General features: G+C 39.9%; 1 protein-coding gene across 1 annotated transcript in view; it reads right to left on the bottom strand.

The window, feature by feature from the left end:
- Window positions 1–1,546: 1,546 nt before the first annotated feature.
- LOC130713335 (bidirectional sugar transporter SWEET5-like) overlaps window positions 1,547–20,058 on the bottom strand; it is a 40,404-nt gene continuing 21,892 nt past the window's right edge. Inside the window, exons 3-8 of the mRNA XM_057563110.1 lie at window positions 3,090–3,140; window positions 2,884–2,920; window positions 2,559–2,775; window positions 2,122–2,283; window positions 1,890–2,012; window positions 1,547–1,702 (exon numbers count right to left, since the gene is read on the bottom strand). Of these exons, the coding sequence (XP_057419093.1) occupies window positions 1,547–1,702; window positions 1,890–2,012; window positions 2,122–2,283; window positions 2,559–2,775; window positions 2,884–2,920; window positions 3,090–3,140 (746 nt within the window). The remainder of the gene's footprint in view (window positions 1,703–1,889; window positions 2,013–2,121; window positions 2,284–2,558; window positions 2,776–2,883; window positions 2,921–3,089; window positions 3,141–20,058) is intronic.

Raw genomic sequence — 20,058 nt, 5'->3', positions numbered from 1 at the left:
CGTGAACATTCATAGCCAAGCAATCTATAAATTAACTCCACTAGCAGCTTGGAAGACCAAGAAAACAGAGCACGACAATATTCCAAAGCAAGGGACAAAACCAATAGCTTATAATAAAAGGTCAAGCCCGCACTTAGCTTCTAAAGCTAATACACTCCCGACCAAGCATGATTTTATTTGGTGCACGAAAGTATAGCAATGGTTTACTCACTAGATCAGTAGATCAGTAGGCAAATACTTCACATACTGCCACCGATGAAACAGAGGTTCTGATCGATTTTTTAACACACAGATGAGATGAAGCACAAAATGAACTACACAGGCCCAAAAAATGTGGTAACTCTGGTGTCTGGTTTAAGGTTAAAAAGTCTCGCATTTACTAGAGATATAAGATAACGTTTATATATCGAAAACAACTATTGAATTAACTTTGGATGTAGAGTTACGCATTCAAAATTCTATTATTTTCTCATCCAACAAAAACAAAAATATTTTCCATTTGATCTTTCTTGCCATATACTCAAAACAGAATACTATTTACTGCTCAGAAACTCATGCTTACAATGTCGATCTGTTTACTTACCAGTCCAACACTTTTGTTAGTTAGTTCAACTTCTACCCCTTGATCTTCTTCAATATACATTTTAATTTCTTTTTCCTTCCATCCCTTTTTTTCAACGAATTTACCACATTTTCCACTTCCGGAATAGCTCTCAGCAATTCATATTTTAGAAAAACTTTTAAACTTTAAGAATCTATTATTGAGAATTGATGATTGTTATTCATAAACGTGAAAAATGAATTGGTAATTTACATCATTCTCAGTTGTTAGCTTAAATACTAATCTAGTTAGCCTAAAGCTACCGTAACTAATTCTGCAACTAACTCTAACGTCCTAACAAACTTCCTAACTGACTATTAACAAACTAACTGACTTTGTTATCCTGTATTATCTATTTCAAAGTTTCGTAAAGGACCTACTGAATTGAATGATCTAACATTGATATTTAAAGAAGTCATTAAATATGTTTTTGGTACTTCAAATATAGGAAATATTTGATTTTGGTCCCTATATTTTTTTTGTTTGGTTTAGTTCACTAACTTTTTGAAATTACCACAAATCCATCCTTACTTATTCTAGATATCGCAGCTATTTACTCTTTATTTTTTTATTTGTTTTATTTGTAATTAATGTATTGTTTTTTACAATAGCTCTTTGTATAAAATTAAAAGGAAAAAAATAAATGTAACTTCACCATATTGACTAATTATTTCAATAAAATAATTAATTACTACCTAATGTGGAAATTAACCTGGATAACTTAAAGCTATATCCTTTTAAACGAAATTGACAACAAAAAATAACTTGATATTTATTTTAAAGAAAAAAAACAACCTATAAGAAATCTGAACCAGACTTCTCTATTCATAAAAATAAAATAGACCTATAAAACGTTGTGATATTTATCATCTACTACTTAAAAGTATAAAATCTAGAATGAAAAAAAGCATGAAGAATAAAGAAAAATTCTATATCCGAGGATCATCAAACTGGACTAATATCAGTTGGCTTGGAAGCATTCTCAGTTGGCTTGGAAGCATCATTCTCAGTTGTGCTATCATCCTTTACTCCGAAGAAGTAGTAGTAAGCAAATAGTATGAGCTGAACAAGTCCAGAAACTGATCCAATACTGTTGGAGATCTGCAAGAATATAAAATTAAAGGTAAAAGAAAAATTAATAAAGAGAAATATAACTCGTTTGAATGCAGACCAAAACACACTTATTGAAACATAATTCTTATAAAGAAAATATAAATATATTTGTTCCATATTAAAAGAGGCTCGTTATCTGTATGAGTAAAAAGTAAAGAATTATGAATCTAGTTACCAGGACATAAAGGTCAAAGGGGTGCAGTAGAGCATATGATGTCCAGCAGACACCATTAAGGAAGTTAGCCAAAGAGAGCCAGAACGGCATGTATTTCACACTTTTAGTTCTTATAACCTGTGCCTGTTAATTATATCATATATGCCAAAGGTATGGATAAGTTAGATTGAAAACATATATATAGAGAGAGATGAAACAATACACTAAGGTTTGAGATGAAAAAAAAACATACCATGATTGTAAGTGGAGAGATATACATCAAAATATTGAAGATATCGCATACAATGCCAACCACTAACGATCGATCGTGAGTTCCGTGCCTAAGCCCCAATGTAACACCAATAATGACACCAAAGAACACAGCCTCGGCGAGAAGCCAATATAGCACCTTTTTCTGAAATTAGGGAAGATATACATGAGTGAAAAGTAATTAAATGAACATATATTAAATTAGTATGTCTAAATGACTCATGAGAAAGTTTGGGTTAAATAACACATCATCTGAGTTGAAATTTCTAGATTTTATTTTTTAATTTATTTCCAAATCACTTATCTCCAACGTGATTGGATGATGAGTTATTTAACTCAAACTTTCTCATAGGTCATTTAGACAACCTCATATTAATTAAATAAGCAAACTCAGATAAAAAAAAAATTAAACATACGCACCCGTCCTTTGTTGGTGGCATAGGTAAAAAATAGGGCAAGGTAGACAACTTCGAATAAAAGGCCAACGCCATTGATGGTAACCACTAGAAGGCTGTTCGGGTGCACGAAAGGTAATCCATAAAATACCCAAAACGCGCAATTCAGCAACGTAGCTAAGTAAGGATCTGGCTTGAACTCCTCCACATCCTTCTTCTTTATAATCTTGTAGAACGTTGGACTGCAATTCATTGATCAAGTCACTAGTTTGAGAAATTCATGCATAAAAATAGGAAATTATAAAATAGAGAAACCAACAACAAATAAATCATAAAGATAGAGATTTTACGCTGGTGAGAAGAATAAGCCAAAAGAGATGACATTGCCTGCATACAAGAGTTAAACTGATCATCAGAACGCTAGCAAGAAACTTCATTAGCATTGTGCACTCCAAACAAATCAAAATTATGATAATATATAGAAGGTTAAAATTAAATGAGACTCAAAGGTGGCGGTGAGAGACACATGCAAAATCAAAGAGATGAAGGAACGAACCTATAATGCCAATAACGGTACGAGCTGTAGACATTGTTATTGAAGGTTTTTCTTCAGCAGAATAGCACAACACTCAAAGAGAGAACGAGAGAGAAAGAAATTAGGGAAGCTTAGAATGTGTGAGGTTTCAAGCAGGAACTTACACACTATATATACAGGTTTTTCAGTTGTTTTATTTATTTTATCTTATTTTGGAATTATGATAAAATAACTAAGAGATATCATTAATTAATCATTATCTTCTTAAAACTAAAAAAATTATCTTCGGGGTCAACTTTTTTTCAACCGTTTTATCTTTTTTGTGTTTTAGAATTAGTTTGGAAATTAAAGGAATGTGTTCAGATTCAAAAACTATTAAGATATATAAAATATAGAATGGTTAGCAATCTCACTATTTTTTTTCTATCGTCGTTAGTATGAAAATTTATTGAATATCTCACTTTTTCCTCTCATAAAATATGACTTTACTAAGAGATTATATTGTTTTGATTATCAGAAATATCAAGTTTATGTTTAACTCTGACTCTGACTTTCAAAAAAAAAAAAAACTCTGACTCTGATTCTTGCTGGTTGATAATAATTTTATTTGTTTCAATGTTTATCTTATTAGGGAGACTTGAGCTAAAAATTATAAGATAGAAGGCTTAATTTTTGTTTTATTTTTGAATTATGAAAGATATAGTTACACATCTTCTTGTGGTTTCATATTTACTTATCAACTTCGAGTTTCTTTTATATTCCTACTTTCTCCACGTCACCCTCTCTGATGTTTATGTTTAGATATGATTCTAATTAATTAATGGATAACTTAAATTTGAACAAAAAGAAAAATAATTTCTCTTCTCTAAAATGAAAGATGCTTTTTAATAATAAGGTATATATGGATGTCCCTGAAGAATAGCTCTTGCAGTAAAAGCTGAGGACATACGGGTTGAGGAGAGCCGGAGGGGAAGGTCTAGGATTCAATCCCTGAAAAATGTAATTTATTATTTCAATGTACCCATAAAAGAATCTTCTATCTATATACATATGTAAAGGAGACTTGAGTTTTTGCACTCATTTACATTAAATACATTAAATAATAAAATATTTCATTTGTATTAATATCTTTCATAATAAAATTAAAAACTAATTAAAATTTCTTAAGTTAATAATCTATTCAACTACCTACTAAAATCTTCCATCTTCTATATACATATGTAAAGGAGAATTTATTTTTTACACTCCTTTACATTAAATGCATTAAATAATAAAACATTTCCTTTGTATTAATACCTTTAATAATAAAATTAAAAACTAAATAAAATTTCTTAAGTTAATAATCTATTCAACTACCTACTAAAATCTTTATATATATATATATATATATATATACTAGTATTTTTTACCCGTGCGATGCACAGGGGATATTCATTTTTTTATTGCGTAAAATTTTAAAATATCTGTTATTGTTGTTATATGTATTAAAAGATAATGGACATTGATATTAATATCACCCACACCTATCATTATCATCCTCCAATGTGTACCACACTTGAAAGTGTGTTACATTTTCACTACCGCTACACATTAGGGTGGTTGGTATTAATAAGGGTGTGTGTAGTAGTTTTTATCAATGGTCAAAGATAATTTACCGATTAATAAATGATAAAATTTAATTTTAGATATAAGAAAATATTAGTTTGTAAGTATTTTTTCATGATAAATGTGTTTGTTTTTCTCTTGCAGAAAATAAACTATTATATATATATATATGTGTGTGTGTGTATTTTCATCCTTATTTATGTCAAACAAATAAACACATGAAAAGAAATCTAAGAAATAAAAGAGAGTGAAAAAAAAGAGAAAAAATGACAATACAGGAGAGTTTTAAGCTAGGCAAATTATGTGAGGTAAATTTGTTGTGCATTTAGGTAATTTTCATATAGATTTTTATTTTTTGTTTCATGTAGAATGAATGTAACTTTCCCCTAAGAGAGGTAACCTCACAGTGCTATGGATGTTCTCGACTCGAGCATGATTTCCGTCAAAGAAAGACGTCTTACCCAAAAGAAAGTAATTTTTCAATTTTTTTTTGGAGGTAACAGTAGTTTTCATATAGAATAATTGTTGTTTGAGCATAAAAACAGAAGGAAAAAAAAAGGAAAATATAAACAGATTTTGACTCGAGAAATTTTAATTCAAGTCCTCGTATTGCAACCCGTGAAATACACGGGGATATTCATTTTTGTTTATAATGTGTATTTTATTTCTTCATATTCCTAGTTATTTTTATAGATTTACTACAAGAAGAATCGTGAATGAAGAGAATAAAATTTATTTTAAATATGAGAATTGTTGAATCTGCTTCACACTGGTGCTGTCATGCCTAAAGCCTATGAGTTTAGTAGATGTTCTTGGGAGTTTATGCATCTTGGAGTTCCGGCGGATTTTTTTTGCGTTTTTTTAAGCCAAGAAAAGGTTTTTACTTAGATATCCAAATAACTTTACTATGGAGTATGCATATGAATCTCACATAGAAAAGAAGAGCTTAGTTAGAACAAATTGACGCCCTTGACTGACTAAATCCCAAAATAATTTGTATACTTGGTATTTTCATCATTGCACCTTGAATTGCTCTCAGTTGCAAGGTCTTCAGAACTTACATGTAAGCTAGTTAACGCTTAATTCCTAGTCTTCCATCAAACATGGTTCCTTTCAACTGTGTACCCAATCTCGAACTTCATCATCAACATCCCAAGTTTTTGATCTTACACAAATGAACTATCTAAACTAAAATTTCTTCGTTATTTTCTTGGCTTAAGTACGCCACCATGTGGTCTGCGTATAAGCGTCAAAGTGTACACATTGATTGCCTCCGCAATTTTCCTTCTAATTTTAATAAAGTAAACCTAATGATTTAGGAGAGTCTAAAAAATTTAATATAATCAATCAATGTATGAAAAAGACTCACGTCGAATCATGTAGCGCAACATCTATATGCATATTTGTTTTCCCATCCTTTTCACCTTCTACTAATCCACCTTTTTTGAACTAAATGCCCAATAACATCTAAAATAAAAAAAATATATAAAGATTAATAATAAACTAAAATGTGAGCATGCAACGCTGCTGTTGTATGAGAAGTAACCTAGCAAGCATTAGTCATTAGAAAAACCCGTTTTGCTAGATTTTTTTGACCGTCTGGTTGGGTTTTGGTTGGGTCTGCAGAATCTTAGAGGGTCTTTTTTGCTAGTTTTGCTTTTTGGATCCCCTTTGAGGAGGGTGAAAATCAAAACCGACATAAAACTTCTAGCCATCCATAATGTTTTAGTACAAAACAATAATGCACCAAATTATAGAGTGTAGGAAGTCATGCAAATTTCTCCTTTTTACGCATCTCCCATAAGAAATTACAATTTCAATCTATAGAGAAAAAGAAAAACAAATTAGTATAAGTTTATTATAAAGACAATAAAAAATTGCTTGGAAATTTTACCACTTGACATCAGTGGAAGATTAAAGGATTAGTAACACTCAAATATTATTATAACAACTTCAATTATTCATTCAATTACTAAGTCAAAATAAAAATAGATTAAATTGTATTTAAATGATTTCTTTCAATTTCAATTTAATTAAATTTTTAACTGTTATGTTTTTAATGAATATTTGCTTTATGAGTAAATGGTGTTTAAATAATTTTCTTTCAATTTAAAATTAACATCTATATTGGTTTTAGTTTAAAATTTCAATATTGGATAGTTAAAATTAAAATTCAAAGATATTTAAAAAAAATCAAATGTTTGTATTTATTTCAATTTGAACATTTACCTAAGTCTAATTCATATTTATATATCTGATATTTCTTCCTTAAATAGTAACTCATTCTATTATTATTTTTTAAATTATTAATTTAAATTATTTTTAATCAAGTTTCATATATTACTCTTATAATTTTATTTTTTCCAACACTTTCGCATATCTCATTTATTCAACCTTAACACTACAGTAAACAAAGTGTTTGAGTGCTCATTTATTATTTGTGACACATGTCATAAATAATATTTATTCATGACATCAATTATTATAATTTCTAATATAGAATGGAACTTTAGGAATTCACATTTTATAACTACTAAAAATTTATTGAATGAACTTCAACTTTATGACTTATGCCTCTTTACTATCCAATTGTAAGTTTCACCTAATTCCATGTAAATGATATTGTTTCAAATTACATGACTCAAATATTTATAAAATTAGTTATAAGATATGAAAAATATTATTTATATTTATATATGTCTTGGGTATGCTATTATTTTTTGCACTATTAACATATAAAAGTTTCCATCAACATCTCTATAATATTCTTCAACTCATTATGTTATCAATTTTAGTCTTAAATTTTTATTATGTTAATAAATAGATATTAATATGCACAACTTTTACTATTATAATTTACTAATAATATAAATAAAAATAAGTAATGTACCAATGAACTTGAACATTCTTCTATCAAATTTAAGTAAAATTTCTAGATTTAACATTGGTTTGGAGTAATTTAAGTCGATGCAAGAACATAATGATTTCAAGGAACTTACAAAACCTTGATGAGCAAGTTTGGGTTCTTTAACCGCTGTCTCTTTCATTTTTCTTCAACCCACGCCTCAAAAGATGTATGAGTCTCTATTAAAGTTGGATATCCCTCATTCTTTTCTTGTACCGATAGAACAAATCATTTGAAATATTTAACTCAAACTCTTGTCAAGTATAGAAGAATATATGGATGGGACATGATTTGGAAGCTTGATCATCCTCATCACTCGTATCATTATTGTTGCAACAACGTACCCTTCAATGGTGCATTTTCTTAGTCAATACAGTTTGCCTTCCAAGTTGTTCAACTATGGAATCAAGAATCCTTCATCTTGGTTATTTAAACCAAATTGCAAACACAGATTCTTATTTTTGTGTTTCAAACCCATGCAAAAAATGGTGCAAGCTGAGTCCTCGCCCAACAAAATGCCAAAAAAGGTGTAAGTTGAGTCCTTTCCCAACAAAATAGCAATTTGTAAATTCAAGCATGAATGTTTAAGGAAAACTACATTTTAAAGGAAAAAATACAAACATATTAGTTATTTCTTTACACATTTGTCTCGCTTTGCTTGTTTCCTCATAACACACTCATTTGTCCTCTTCTCCACTCGCACAATTTGAACCTGAAATTAAGAAAAACCAAACGGTAATAGTCGAAATTAGAAGCTCAAGCTTTTGTAGACCCACTCACTTTAAAAAAAAAAGAGAAAACATAAAAAAATGATAAAATAGAAGGGTGGACTGGGCGAGCCCCTAGAGGGGCAACGCCCAGCATATAGCCCGCCCCGTGGCGGGGCCCTGGCCTTAAATTGGGCCTTGATCTCGGAGGCCCAATTGGCCCAATAGGTAGTACCCGAGCTCTATAAATTGGAGGTAGTTATCAGTTGTAAGGGACTTTTGCTCATTTGATGAAATCATACATGAAATTCAGCATTCTCTCTCTAGCGCAATTCTCCACTCTCTAGGTACTATACCTTTCATCAATGTTCATTGCAAGAACATTTGGCGCCGTCTGTGGGGACTGTAAACTTTCTACTCCCATTCACGTGGATTGATTGTGCAGGAAGTTATCTCTGTTTGTGATTTGGCAATTCTCTGGACTTTTGATTTTGATTCTGTAACCGGTGTTCGTTTTCCGATCGAGTTTGCATCGTTCTTGGTTTGGATGAAGACTCAACGCAGGAGGCAGCATCATTCACCGGTGCGACAACGAATTTCGCCGCCTCGGCGGCCTCATCGTGTGATCCTGGATTCTCCGGTACGAACGGCGGGAGTACAGCCGCCTTCTCCTCCTCCATCACCACCACCTCCTCCATCGCCTTCACAGGTTGGATCTCTGGAGCGCTCACCAGAGAATTCACCTGCTCCGGAGCAACAGCCGGCGGTGACACAGGAGCAATGGCAACATCTAGCAGAGGAATGAGCATCTACAGGCTCAGTTGGATTTCTACCGTCGCGAGCAGCGGGACGATGGAAGCAGAGAAGCAGATTCCGTGGCTGAGTTCCGTCCGTTCTCGGAGGATGTCGAGAGTGTGGCGATTCCGGATAATATGAAAACGTTAGTTCTGGATTCTTACAGCGGAGATTCCGATCCGAAGGATCATCTTCTGTATTTCAATACGAAGATGGTGATAATTGCGGCGTCAGATGCGGTGAAGTGCAGGATGTTTCCATCGACGTTCAAATCGACGGCGATGGCGTGGTTCACAACTTTGCCGCGCGGATCGATTTCGAATTTCAGAGACTTCTCATCAAAGTTTCTAGTGCAATTTTCGGCGAATAAGAATCAGCCGGTGACGATCAATGACCTATATAATATTCGCCAGCAAGAAGGAGAGTCACTGAAAGAGTACATGGCAAGGTACAGCGCAGCGTCGGTCAAGGTTGAGGATGAGGAGCCTCGAGCTTGTGCTCTAGCATTTAAAAACGGTTTGCTACCGGGAGGATTGAACAGTAAATTGACACGTAAGCCGGCGCGTTCGATGGAGGAGATGCGTGCTCGCGCCAGCACTTATATTCTTGATGAGGAGGACGACGCTTTCAAAAGAAAGCGCGCGAAGCTGGAAAAGGGCGACACGTCGCCCAAGCGCGCGAAAAAAGATAAGAATGGCGAAGATAAGGGGGATGGCAAGCAGCAGAGGCAAGATAAAGGGAAGCCGGCATTGAGGCCGACCAAGGAGCAGTTGTATCCACGGCGTGATGACTATGAACAGCGCCGGCCATGGCAATCCAAGTCCCATCGCCAGCGGGAGGAAGCTGACATGGTAATGAATACCGAATTAACGGATATGCTCCGTGAGGCGAGGGGCGCAAATCTAGTGGATGAGCCAGAGGCCCCTAAGTATCAATCACGGGACGCCAATCCCAAGAAGTGGTGTGAATTCCATCAGTCCGCCGGGCACAGCACAAACGACTGCTGGACTTTGCAGCGGGAAATTGATAAGTTGATTCGGGCGGGATATCAAGGAAATCGCCAAGGCCAGTGGCGCAACAACGGCGATCACAACAAAACGCATAAGCGAGAGGAGGAGCGAGTGGACACTAAGGGCAAGAAAAAGCAAGAATCAGCGGCTATCGCCACAAGAGGAGCTGATGACACGTTCGCTCAACACTCAGGACCGCCCGTCGGGACCATAAACACCATCGCTGGAGGGTTTGGCGGCGGTGGCGACACCCATGCGGCGCGGAGACGCCATGTTCGTGCGGTTAATTCCGTTCATGAGGTCGCTTTTGGATTCGTACACCCTGATATAACAATCTCGATGGCAGACTTTGAGGGGATAAAGCCTCATAAGGATGACCCGATCGTAGTGCAGTTAAGGATGAACAGTTTCAACGTTAGAAGGGTACTCCTGGATCAGGGTAGTTCGGCTGATATCATCTATGGCGATGCATTCGACAAGTTAGGACTAACTGACAGTGATCTGACTCCATATGCAGGAACCTTGGTAGGTTTCGCGGGGGAGCAAGTGATGGTGCGAGGATACATTGATCTAGACACAATATTCGGGGAAGATGAGTGTGCCAGGGTTTTGAAGGTAAGGTATCTGGTTCTCCAGGTGGTGGCATCTTACAACGTCATCATTGGGCGAAATACATTGAATCGCCTTTGTGCTGTAATTTCAACGGCCCACTTGGCAGTCAAGTATCCGCTAAGCAGTGGAAATGTTGGAAAGCTGAAGGTGGACCAGAAGATGGCGAGGGAGTGTTACAATAATTGCCTTAACTTGTATGGCAAGAAGAGTGCGTTGGTCGGTCATAGATGTTATGAAATTGAAGCTTCGGATGAAAATCTTGACCCACGTGGCGAGGGGCGGGTAAACAGGCCCACGCCAATTGAAGAAACGAAGGCGCTAAAGTTTGGCGATCGCACTTTGAAGATTGGGACCAGACTGACAGAAGAGCAGGAGACGCGCCTGACAAAGCTGCTTGGGGAGAACCTAGATTTGTTTGCTTGGAGCTGCAAAGACATACCTGGAATTGATCCAAACTTCATCTGCCATCGACTAGCATTGAATCCAAGTGTCAAACCTGTTTCACAACTTAGGCGGCGCTTGGGAGGAGACAAGGGAAAGGCGGTTCAACAGGAAGTTGACAAGTTGCTGGCCGCAGAGTTCATCAGGGAAGTGAAGTATCCGACGTGGTTGGCGAACGTCGTAATGGTGAAGAAGGCGAACGGGAAGTGGCAAATGTGTGTAGATTACACAGACTTAAACAAAGCATGTCCAAAAGATTCGTATCCCCTTCCCAGCATTGATAGCCTCGTTGATGGTGCCTCGGGCAACGAACTGCTTAGCTTGATGGACGCTTATTCTGGCTATCATCAGATCCGCATGCACCCGGCAGACGAGGACAAAACGGCTTTCATGACCGCCAGAGTCAATTATTGCTATCGCACCATGCCGTTTGGACTAAAGAACGCTGGGGCGACCTACCAAAGGTTGATGGATAGGGTGTTTGCTGGGCAGGTGGGAAGAAACATGGAGGTTTACGTTGATGATATGATTGTTAAATCGGTACGTGGTTTGGACCATCATCAAGATCTGGGGGAAGCATTTGGCGAGATAAGGAAGCACAATATGCGCCTCAACCCGGAGAAATGCTCTTTTGGTGTTCAGGGTGGCAAGTTTTTGGGATTCATGATCACATCCAGAGGAATAGAGATAAACCCAAATAAATGCAAGGCGATTCAGCAGATGAAAAGCCCTTCTAATGTGAAGGAGGTCCAACGTTTAACAGGGCGAATAGCAGCGTTATCTCGGTTTCTTCCTAAGTCTGGTGACAGATCTTTCCCTTTTTTCAAGTGTCTTCGCAAGAATGTCGCATTTGAGTGGACGGCGGAGTGTGAGGAAGCTTTTGTTCGCCTCAAGGAACTCCTATCGTCGCCACCAATCTTGTCGAAGCCAATATAGGGACACCCGCTGCATTTGTATTTTGCTGTGAGCGATAGTGCTCTGAGTTCTGTGATATTGCAGGAGGTAGATGGCGAACATCGAATTGTTTATTTTGTTAGTCACACACTCCAGGGCGCAGAGGTCAGATACCAGAAAATCGAGAAGGCAGCATTAGCGGTCCTCGTCACCGCCCGGCGGTTAAGACCTTACTTTCAGAGTTTTCCAGTAACGGTGCGGACGGATTTACCCCTGAGACAAGTGTTACAAAAACCGGATTTGTCAGGCAGATTGGTCGCCTGGTCGGTTGAATTGTCCGAATATGGGTTGCAATATGATAAACGAGGCAAGGTTGGCGCACAGTCGCTGGCTGATTTTGTGGTGGAATTAACCCCAGATCGGTTTGAAAGAGTAGACACACAGTGGACTCTCTTTGTAGATGGATCCTCCAATAGCAGCGGGAGTAACGTTGGAGGGACCAGGGGATCTAGTACTGGAACAATCGCTGAAATTTGAGTTCAAAGCCACAAACAACCAGGCAGAGTATGAAGCTCTCATCGCCGGGTTGAAGTTGGTGCGGGAGGTAAAGATCGGGAGCTTGTTGATAAGGACGGACTCGCAGTTGGTGGAGAATCAAGTGAAGGGCACTTTCCAGGTCAAAGATCCTAATCTGATCAAGTACCTGGAGCGAGTGCGATATTTGATGACGCTTTTTCAAGAGGTTGTGGTGGAATATGTTCCTCGGACTGAAAACCAGCGGGCGGACGCGTTGGCCAAATTGGCGAGCACGCGAAAGCCCGGCAACAATAGAAGTGTGATTCAGGAAACGCGGGCGTTCCCCAGCATTGAAGGCGAGCTTATGGCATGTGTGGACAGAGGGGCGACATGGATGGGGCCTATATTGTCTATCTTGGCGGGGGACCCGGCGGAAGTAGAGCAATGCACAAAGGAGCAGCGGCGAGAGGCGAGCCACTACACTCTCATCGACGGACACTTGTATCGCCGTGGTTTTTCGGCGCCATTGTTAAAATGCGTGCTGCCAGAAAAGTACGAGGCGATCATGTCTGAGGTGCACGAGGGAGTGTGCGCAAGCCACATTGGGGGGAGATCTTTGGCTTGCAAGGTGTTGAGGGCGGGATTCTACTGGCCCACCCTCAGGAAAGATTGCATGGACTTTGTGAAAAAATGCAAAAAATGTCAAGTGTTTGCTGATTTATCTAAGGCACCGCCAAAGGAGCTGGTAACGATGAGCGCCCCGTGGCCTTTCGCCATGTGGGGCGTGGACTTGGTCGGACCTTTTCCGATCGCCAAGTCGCAAATGAAGTTTATATTGGTGGCGGTGGATTATTTCACTAAGTGGATTGAGGCCGAGCCCTTGGCCAAAATAACCTCTGCAAAAATAGTCAACTTCTACTGGAGGCGAATTGTTTGCAGGTTCGGGATCCCAAGGGCGATCGTATCCGACAACGGGACCCAGTTTTCAAGCAATCAAACTAGAGAATTTTGCAAGGAAATGGGCATACAGATGAGGTTTGCCTCTGTGGAACATCCGCAAGCAAACGGGCAAGTGGAATCTGCAAACAGGGTAATCCTGCGTGGATTAAGGCGACGGCTCAAGGAGGCTAAGGGAGCATGGCTGGAGGAACTCCCGGTGGTGCTATGGTCATACAACACCACTGTGCAATCCACTACAAGGGAAACACCCTTTAGAATGACCTATGGGGTTGATGCTATGTTGCCAGTGGAGATTGACAACTTCACATGGCGAACCCAGCCAGATTTTGAAGGGGAGAATCAGGCCAATATGGCGGCGGAGTTGGACCTTTTGTCGGAAACGCGTGACGAGGCGCACATTCGGGAAACAGCGATGAAGCAGCGCGTGGCGGCAAAGTTCAACAGCAGGGTTCTCGTCCGAGATATGCAGGTCGGCGACCTGGTCCTCAAGTGGCGATCGGGAGCCCCGGGAAATAAGCTTACTCCTAACTGGGAGGGGCCCTACCGCATTATTAAAGTTCTTGGTAATGGGGCCTATCATTTAGAAGAGCTTGATGGAAGGCGGCTACCTCGGTCGTTCAATAGTTTGAGCTTGCGCTACTATTATAGTTGATCGCAGGCGAGAAAGCGAGCAAGGCGGAGTCGCCGGAGCCAAATATCTTTAAAATTTTCTGAAAAGTGTTTCCAAATTCTCCAATGTATTACAATAACAAAGCGTGCTCTTTTTCTCCGAAAAGAGTTTTTTAATGAGGCGCTCCATCAATAAAATAAAACGAAAATTCACGAAATTCGTGTCCAAAAATTCCAGGGATTCCCTGACGATCGGAATTGCCGATCGACTTAAAGAATTACGGCGATCACTAAGTGGGACAAGCTTGATCCCCAAAGGGGCTTGCTGGAACCCTGAAGGTGGCGGCGATTCCACAAATGGCCTTTGACGCCTGTGAATCACCCCCCGGAAAGTCTGACGTGATCGCCGGTCCCGTAAACGATGTGCTGGGTAAGTCTCGCCAGAATACGACGAGCGCCGTTAACTAGGCAAAAGTCTTGGGACCCCCAAATGGCCATTGAGATCCAAGCATTGTAAGCCCCGAGCGGGCAAAGCCCCGGGCGAAGCCCTCGAGAATGGAGGCCGTTTTCTCCCTTTGGGGAAAACGTCTAAAGTCTTGGTGGTGGAATACCAAGCAACAAGTCCTAGTTAAAATTAATGCACGAAATCGTTAGGCGTAATTCAATCATATGACGCGTGAAAAACAACGCAAGATATAAGGTCGGCGAATGAATAAGGTGGAAGGCGAGTGCTTGGTCTCTCAGGATGTTGAGTATTTTACTACTCCGGCGTGTTGGGGGGTTAAACTATGAAACTCGTTCTTAAATTTTTTAAGCAATAAGAATACGGCGACCAAAAAAATGTACGGCGAAGAGCATTCCAACATGGTTTACAAAATATCCAACGGCGATATAAAAAGCTATGGCAAGGTGGCGAGGTTACTTAAACATAGATGCATGGCGGAAAAGTACACTACAAGGTGGCAGTAAAAGCTAAAGTAATGTTAAAATTACATTATTCATTGTTTTCTTTCTCTTTCTCTTGTTCTTCTTCTTCCTCTTCTTCTTCAGTCGCTGTCCAGAGGTGTTGGTCAATCAGGGGAGGATCGTCGGGACCAACCAGTCCTTCAGCGGTTATCTCTTTCATTACTCCCATGGCGCTAAAGTCAAAGTTCGGGTACAAATGTTGGGCCTGATCTTTGGCGAGATAGAAACCGCGCTCGCGGTTGTCGAGGGCGATGTCAGCGGCTTGTTCCCTCGCCTCAGTGGCTTTGGTTTTCTCCGTCGCCAGCTCGTCCCCGAGCACTTTGATTTTTGCCAGTTGTGAAGCAATCTCGGCATCTTTCGAGGCGAGGGCCTCGGCGTGAGCACCAGTCGTTTTCTTGATTTCCTTAGCTGTGGCTTGCATCACCGCCTCCATGTCAGACCTCGCCAGGGCCAGGGACTCGGCAGACTTTTTCTCTTGCTCCGCCAGCGCCTTCTTCACTAACTCCAGCTCAGTGCGCAATATTGCGAGCTCCGACTCCTTAGCAACCAGCGCCTCGCTTCTGTCGATCAAGTCCTTCTCAGCTTGCTCTTTTTCCTTTTTGCAAGTTTGAAGGCTTGCGTCAAGACCATCCGCTTCCTCCTTCATCAGCGCCAGCTGATCCTCCAGTTCGCCGATTTTAATCCCCGCCGTGTCAATCATCTTGTCGGCATAGACCTTGTCTTTTCCTGCCTGCGTCGCCAGTTTGTCGAAACGCTTTTCCCAAGCAGCGGCGACTTCTTGATGCTTAGCACTCTCGGCCTTCAATCGCTCAGCTTCGATGGTGGCGATGTTGAACTTTTCAAACGCGTGGGCAAAGATGCACCCAGCGCGTAGGAGGCAAGCGAGAGTTTCCTCCTTGGTTTCATTGATACCCCGGCTCTGAAGGTATGAAAAACGGTAGAAAGGGGGGGTTTGAATAACGTTTTCAGTACAAAACTACCACCTTAAAGATTTTAACAAATCTTTTCGAGAACTAAGTGCAAAAGATAGAGATAGAAAAGCACACAAGGATTTTATCCTGGTTCACTTGATAAATCACTCAAGCTACTCCAGTCCACCCGTTAAGGTGATTTCTTCCTTCTTAGAATGAAGGCAATCCACTAATCAGGTAAGAGTTACAACTGCACTTGAAACCTACAAGTGACTAACAATTACACTGACTTAGCTCACACTAAGATTCACTCTCTTAGTCTTCTCTAGGATCCGATCAACCTTGATCTCCTAAAGGAAAATCAAACAACTGTTTGAGGTTGGTGTTTACAAGGGTTTGCTTCTGAATAAGCTGAGTGTAAACTAAAATAAATTACAAGATGAAAGAAAGCTTGGAATATATCTTGCGCGTGTGTATTGCTTCTTGTATATATTTTTTTTTTCTTCTAGCCGCTTCTTTCAATCTTCAGCCTCTATATATACTCCAAGGATTAGGGTTGAGCGTTGCATGGGAAATGCTACCGTTGGAGGGCAGTTCTGGAAAATCCAGCTTCTGCTGTGGCTGAGAACGTTAGGTAGGTCGTCAGGAAGGTACACTTGCTTTTGTACTTGGATAGCGACTTGACCTTTTAACCTAGGAGACTTCTGATCAGAGGAATGCTTCGTATTGGAACTTGTGAAGCCGGTTGATCAGAGTCAGAGGGATAGCACAGATCCTCTGACCATTGTATCTTCTGATTCTGAACTCAGAGGGAAGAACATGGCCTTCAGAGTTTCTTGCTTCTGGACTTCAGAGTTTCCACTATTCAGCTTCTGGATCTTCAGAGTCTTCTACACCATCGGAACATCTGAACCTTCAGTGTTTCTTGGTTGTCAGAACTTCTGGATCATCAGAGCTTCTAGCGACTGAGTCCTCATCAGAGTTTGTATAGCTTCAGATCTTCTGAAGCTTTTCCACTGTTCATACTGAACATGGTGAATGCGAAAGCGTTGCTTGGGTTACCCTTTATACACAGTGCTTCTGATTTGTGTGAAATTGAGTCAGGGTCAGAGCCTGTAAATAGCACACTCAGAAAAACACGTTAGAGTACCACAATTGTTCATATCAAAAGGTTAACTTGTAATCATCAAAACATAGAGTTGTACTACTAGATCAAAACTTGATCTTACAATCTCCCCCTTTTTGATGATGACAAAACTAAGATTTTTTGATGAACAATTCTTAAACATTAAACTGAATTCACTCAGAGTTTAGAGATATAGAATAAGACTTATCCTGATGTGAATAGTTTATCTTGCTTATTCTGAATTCAAGTCACTGCTTGATTCTGAGCTTAGCTCCCCCTGAATCTAATGCTTGATGAAAACGTTAGTAAAGTCTAGATTCTGAGCTAAATCATATAAGAGTTCAGAGTGAAAAGCTTATGACATAGATGAAAAACGAATAATCAGAGCGCATAAGTGATCAGAGTCATGGACAAGGTATCAGAGTCTTGGGTATCAGAGTCAACTTAGAATCACTTCAGAAGAAGTGAAATGTATTCCTTGTATTTGCCCAGTGACACATCTATGGTCATGAAGGTGGAACTCTTAAAATCTCCAAAAGAAAAATAAGTCACACTAACACATCTTACACATCAAAAACTGGGTTTACTCCCCCTTTTTGTCATAAGCAAAAAGCTTGGGGTGTGAAAAACTTAGCTTGGTACTTCCCCCTTAGAGAAGGTCTAAGTTGAAAGAAAATGAAGACGATGTAAGAATCAGAGTGAGGCGATAATAAATAGAAGAGTTAATGCAAGGGATGAACGTTGACCACCGGTCAAGTGAGGAAATAGAAGGGTCAGTTACCAAGTACTTAACCTCGAGAAACTGTAAGAGCATTAACTTTCAGAGAGAAAGTGAAGCCTATAAAAACGTTGGAGAGAAAGGTAAGCTTCACACCTCGAATAATATTCAGAAAAAAAAATGGCATCATACAGAATGGCATTAGAAGAGCTCAGAAGGAAGGCGTTTGAGGAAGATATGTTCCTCATTATTAGGCATCCCGATGGTACAAAGACCATACAAGAGCTGACGAAGACACTGCTTGAAGAAGATCTTGGTCCAGAGATGGAGAAAGATCTGAAGGAGTTCCTCTGCTTCGTGGAAGAGATTCAGGAGCTTTGCCAGCGGGAGCTGAATCTGCTGGAAGAGAAGGAGACTGTGGAAAAGAGACTCAAGACGACAGAAGATAGTCTAGAAAAAGATAAGCTGAGCATCAAACTCGGCAACATAGAGTGTGCATTGGATCGTCTGGAGAAGGAAAGAGTGGAGCAGCGCCAAGAATGCAGAAGAATGAGGAAGGATCCTCCATTCTAGATATAGGGAATAATGTATGATGGAAAGAATTATGATGTAAACATCGAACAATTATGAATAAAACAGGTTTTGCAAACATATGTGACACAAATATATATAGATATATGCATATAGAATCGCAAATGAACAAATTAAAGTAAGTAAATAAGCAGAGTTTAAATAAAACAACGTTAAATAAAAAGGAAAAGGAAGAAAAAGAAGAGATCCTAAAAAAAACTAAGATTTGTCAGTACGGCGCAGAAGTTCCATCATCATGTGCTTCATCTCAATCAGCATGGATTCATGAGTGTCAAGACGTTGTTCCATGATGTCGAGTCTGGATGAGCTTGTCGGAGTAGAGCTGGAAGGAACGTTCTGAGCAGCTTGAGGTTCTGGAATGGAAGCAGAAGCAGCAGGAGTAAACAAAACTGGTGCAAGTCGCTCTGCCTCAGCCTCAGCTTCAAGACGTTCTGCCTCAAGTCTGGCTTGTTCAGCCTGAGCTGCTGCTTGACGGGCAGCTTCTTCTTCTTGTTCTTTCTGTCTCTTGGCTTCTTCAATGGCTTCAAGAAGCTTGGTTCTCTGTTCGAGTTCATGAAGAGCCACCCTCCTAGCAAACCTTTGCTTTGCAGCCTCAATGCTCTGACTTCCCTCGGCATGCAGGAGCTGCAGCATAACGGGAAACTGAGCCACCAGCCAAGTGCTCAAATTGTTCCACTCATCAGCCACATTTTCAGCATTCTCACTGAGGTCAGTCTGACCTTGCACATTGCGGAGCCTCAAGGAGGCTTCATGATTGAACATATTGATGCACTCAGAGAGAGATGTGGGCTGAAGGTGAGTATAGGGAATGATGGAGAGGTTGGGTGCAGGAGAGGCTGGGTGATTGCTGCTATGAGCTTCAGAGGCACCTTGTGGAGAACCAATGTTAATTATGGGAGCATTGGGTTCAGAGGTTCCACGGTGAGGGTCTGAAGTTTCAAACCAGAGGGTGAGGTGATCTAACCGAGGATTGGTTAGATACTGATTGTTCAGGTTCAGGGTCTGGTTGAATTGGCTCTTGTTGGTCAGGGACAGGGTGAGCCTGTTGGACTAAGGGGTCTGCCTCTTGGATAGGATTGGCCAAGATAGGTTCATCTGGGTCAACTAGACGTTCAGGTCTAGGGCCAGGATATTGCCTAGGGCTTGGACAGGTAAGGTAATATTCTTCCAAGGCAGATACCTTCTCTTTCCTAACCTCCATGAATTTTCTAAGAGATTCAGAGGTATTGGAGGGAGGAGAGTCAATGACATTGATGGGGAAGGATACAGGTGTGAAGGCTGATGAAGAGTCTGTATCCGTGGTTCTGACAGCAGGACGTGCTGATGCTCTGGGAGCAGAGTGATCAGACGTTCTGGGTTGTGGTTCTGTTGGTTTGGGTTCTGGTTGGTTGGGGATGATGGGTTCAGAAGGTAATGGGTCGTATGGAATGGTAAGGAGAGAGGTTGGATCTTCTGACCTAGAGGGTTGGTTCTGAAGCAAATTCCAGAGTGGTGCTTCAGTAGGAGAAGGTTGAAAGAATGAAGATCTTGGGAATGTGGTGGAGAGGTGGTTTTGTGCGGCTGGCTGGGATTCATGAATAGGAGTGAGGGGATTTGAAGAGTGTTGGAGTAAGGCAGAAATTGG

This window comes from Lotus japonicus, chromosome 1 (assembly GCF_012489685.1).
Source record: "Lotus japonicus ecotype B-129 chromosome 1, LjGifu_v1.2".
NCBI classification, from domain to species: Eukaryota; Viridiplantae; Streptophyta; class Magnoliopsida; order Fabales; family Fabaceae; genus Lotus; species Lotus japonicus.
The sequence above is the reverse complement of the archived record's forward strand: the minus strand, read 5'-3'. Positions and strand labels throughout refer to the sequence as shown.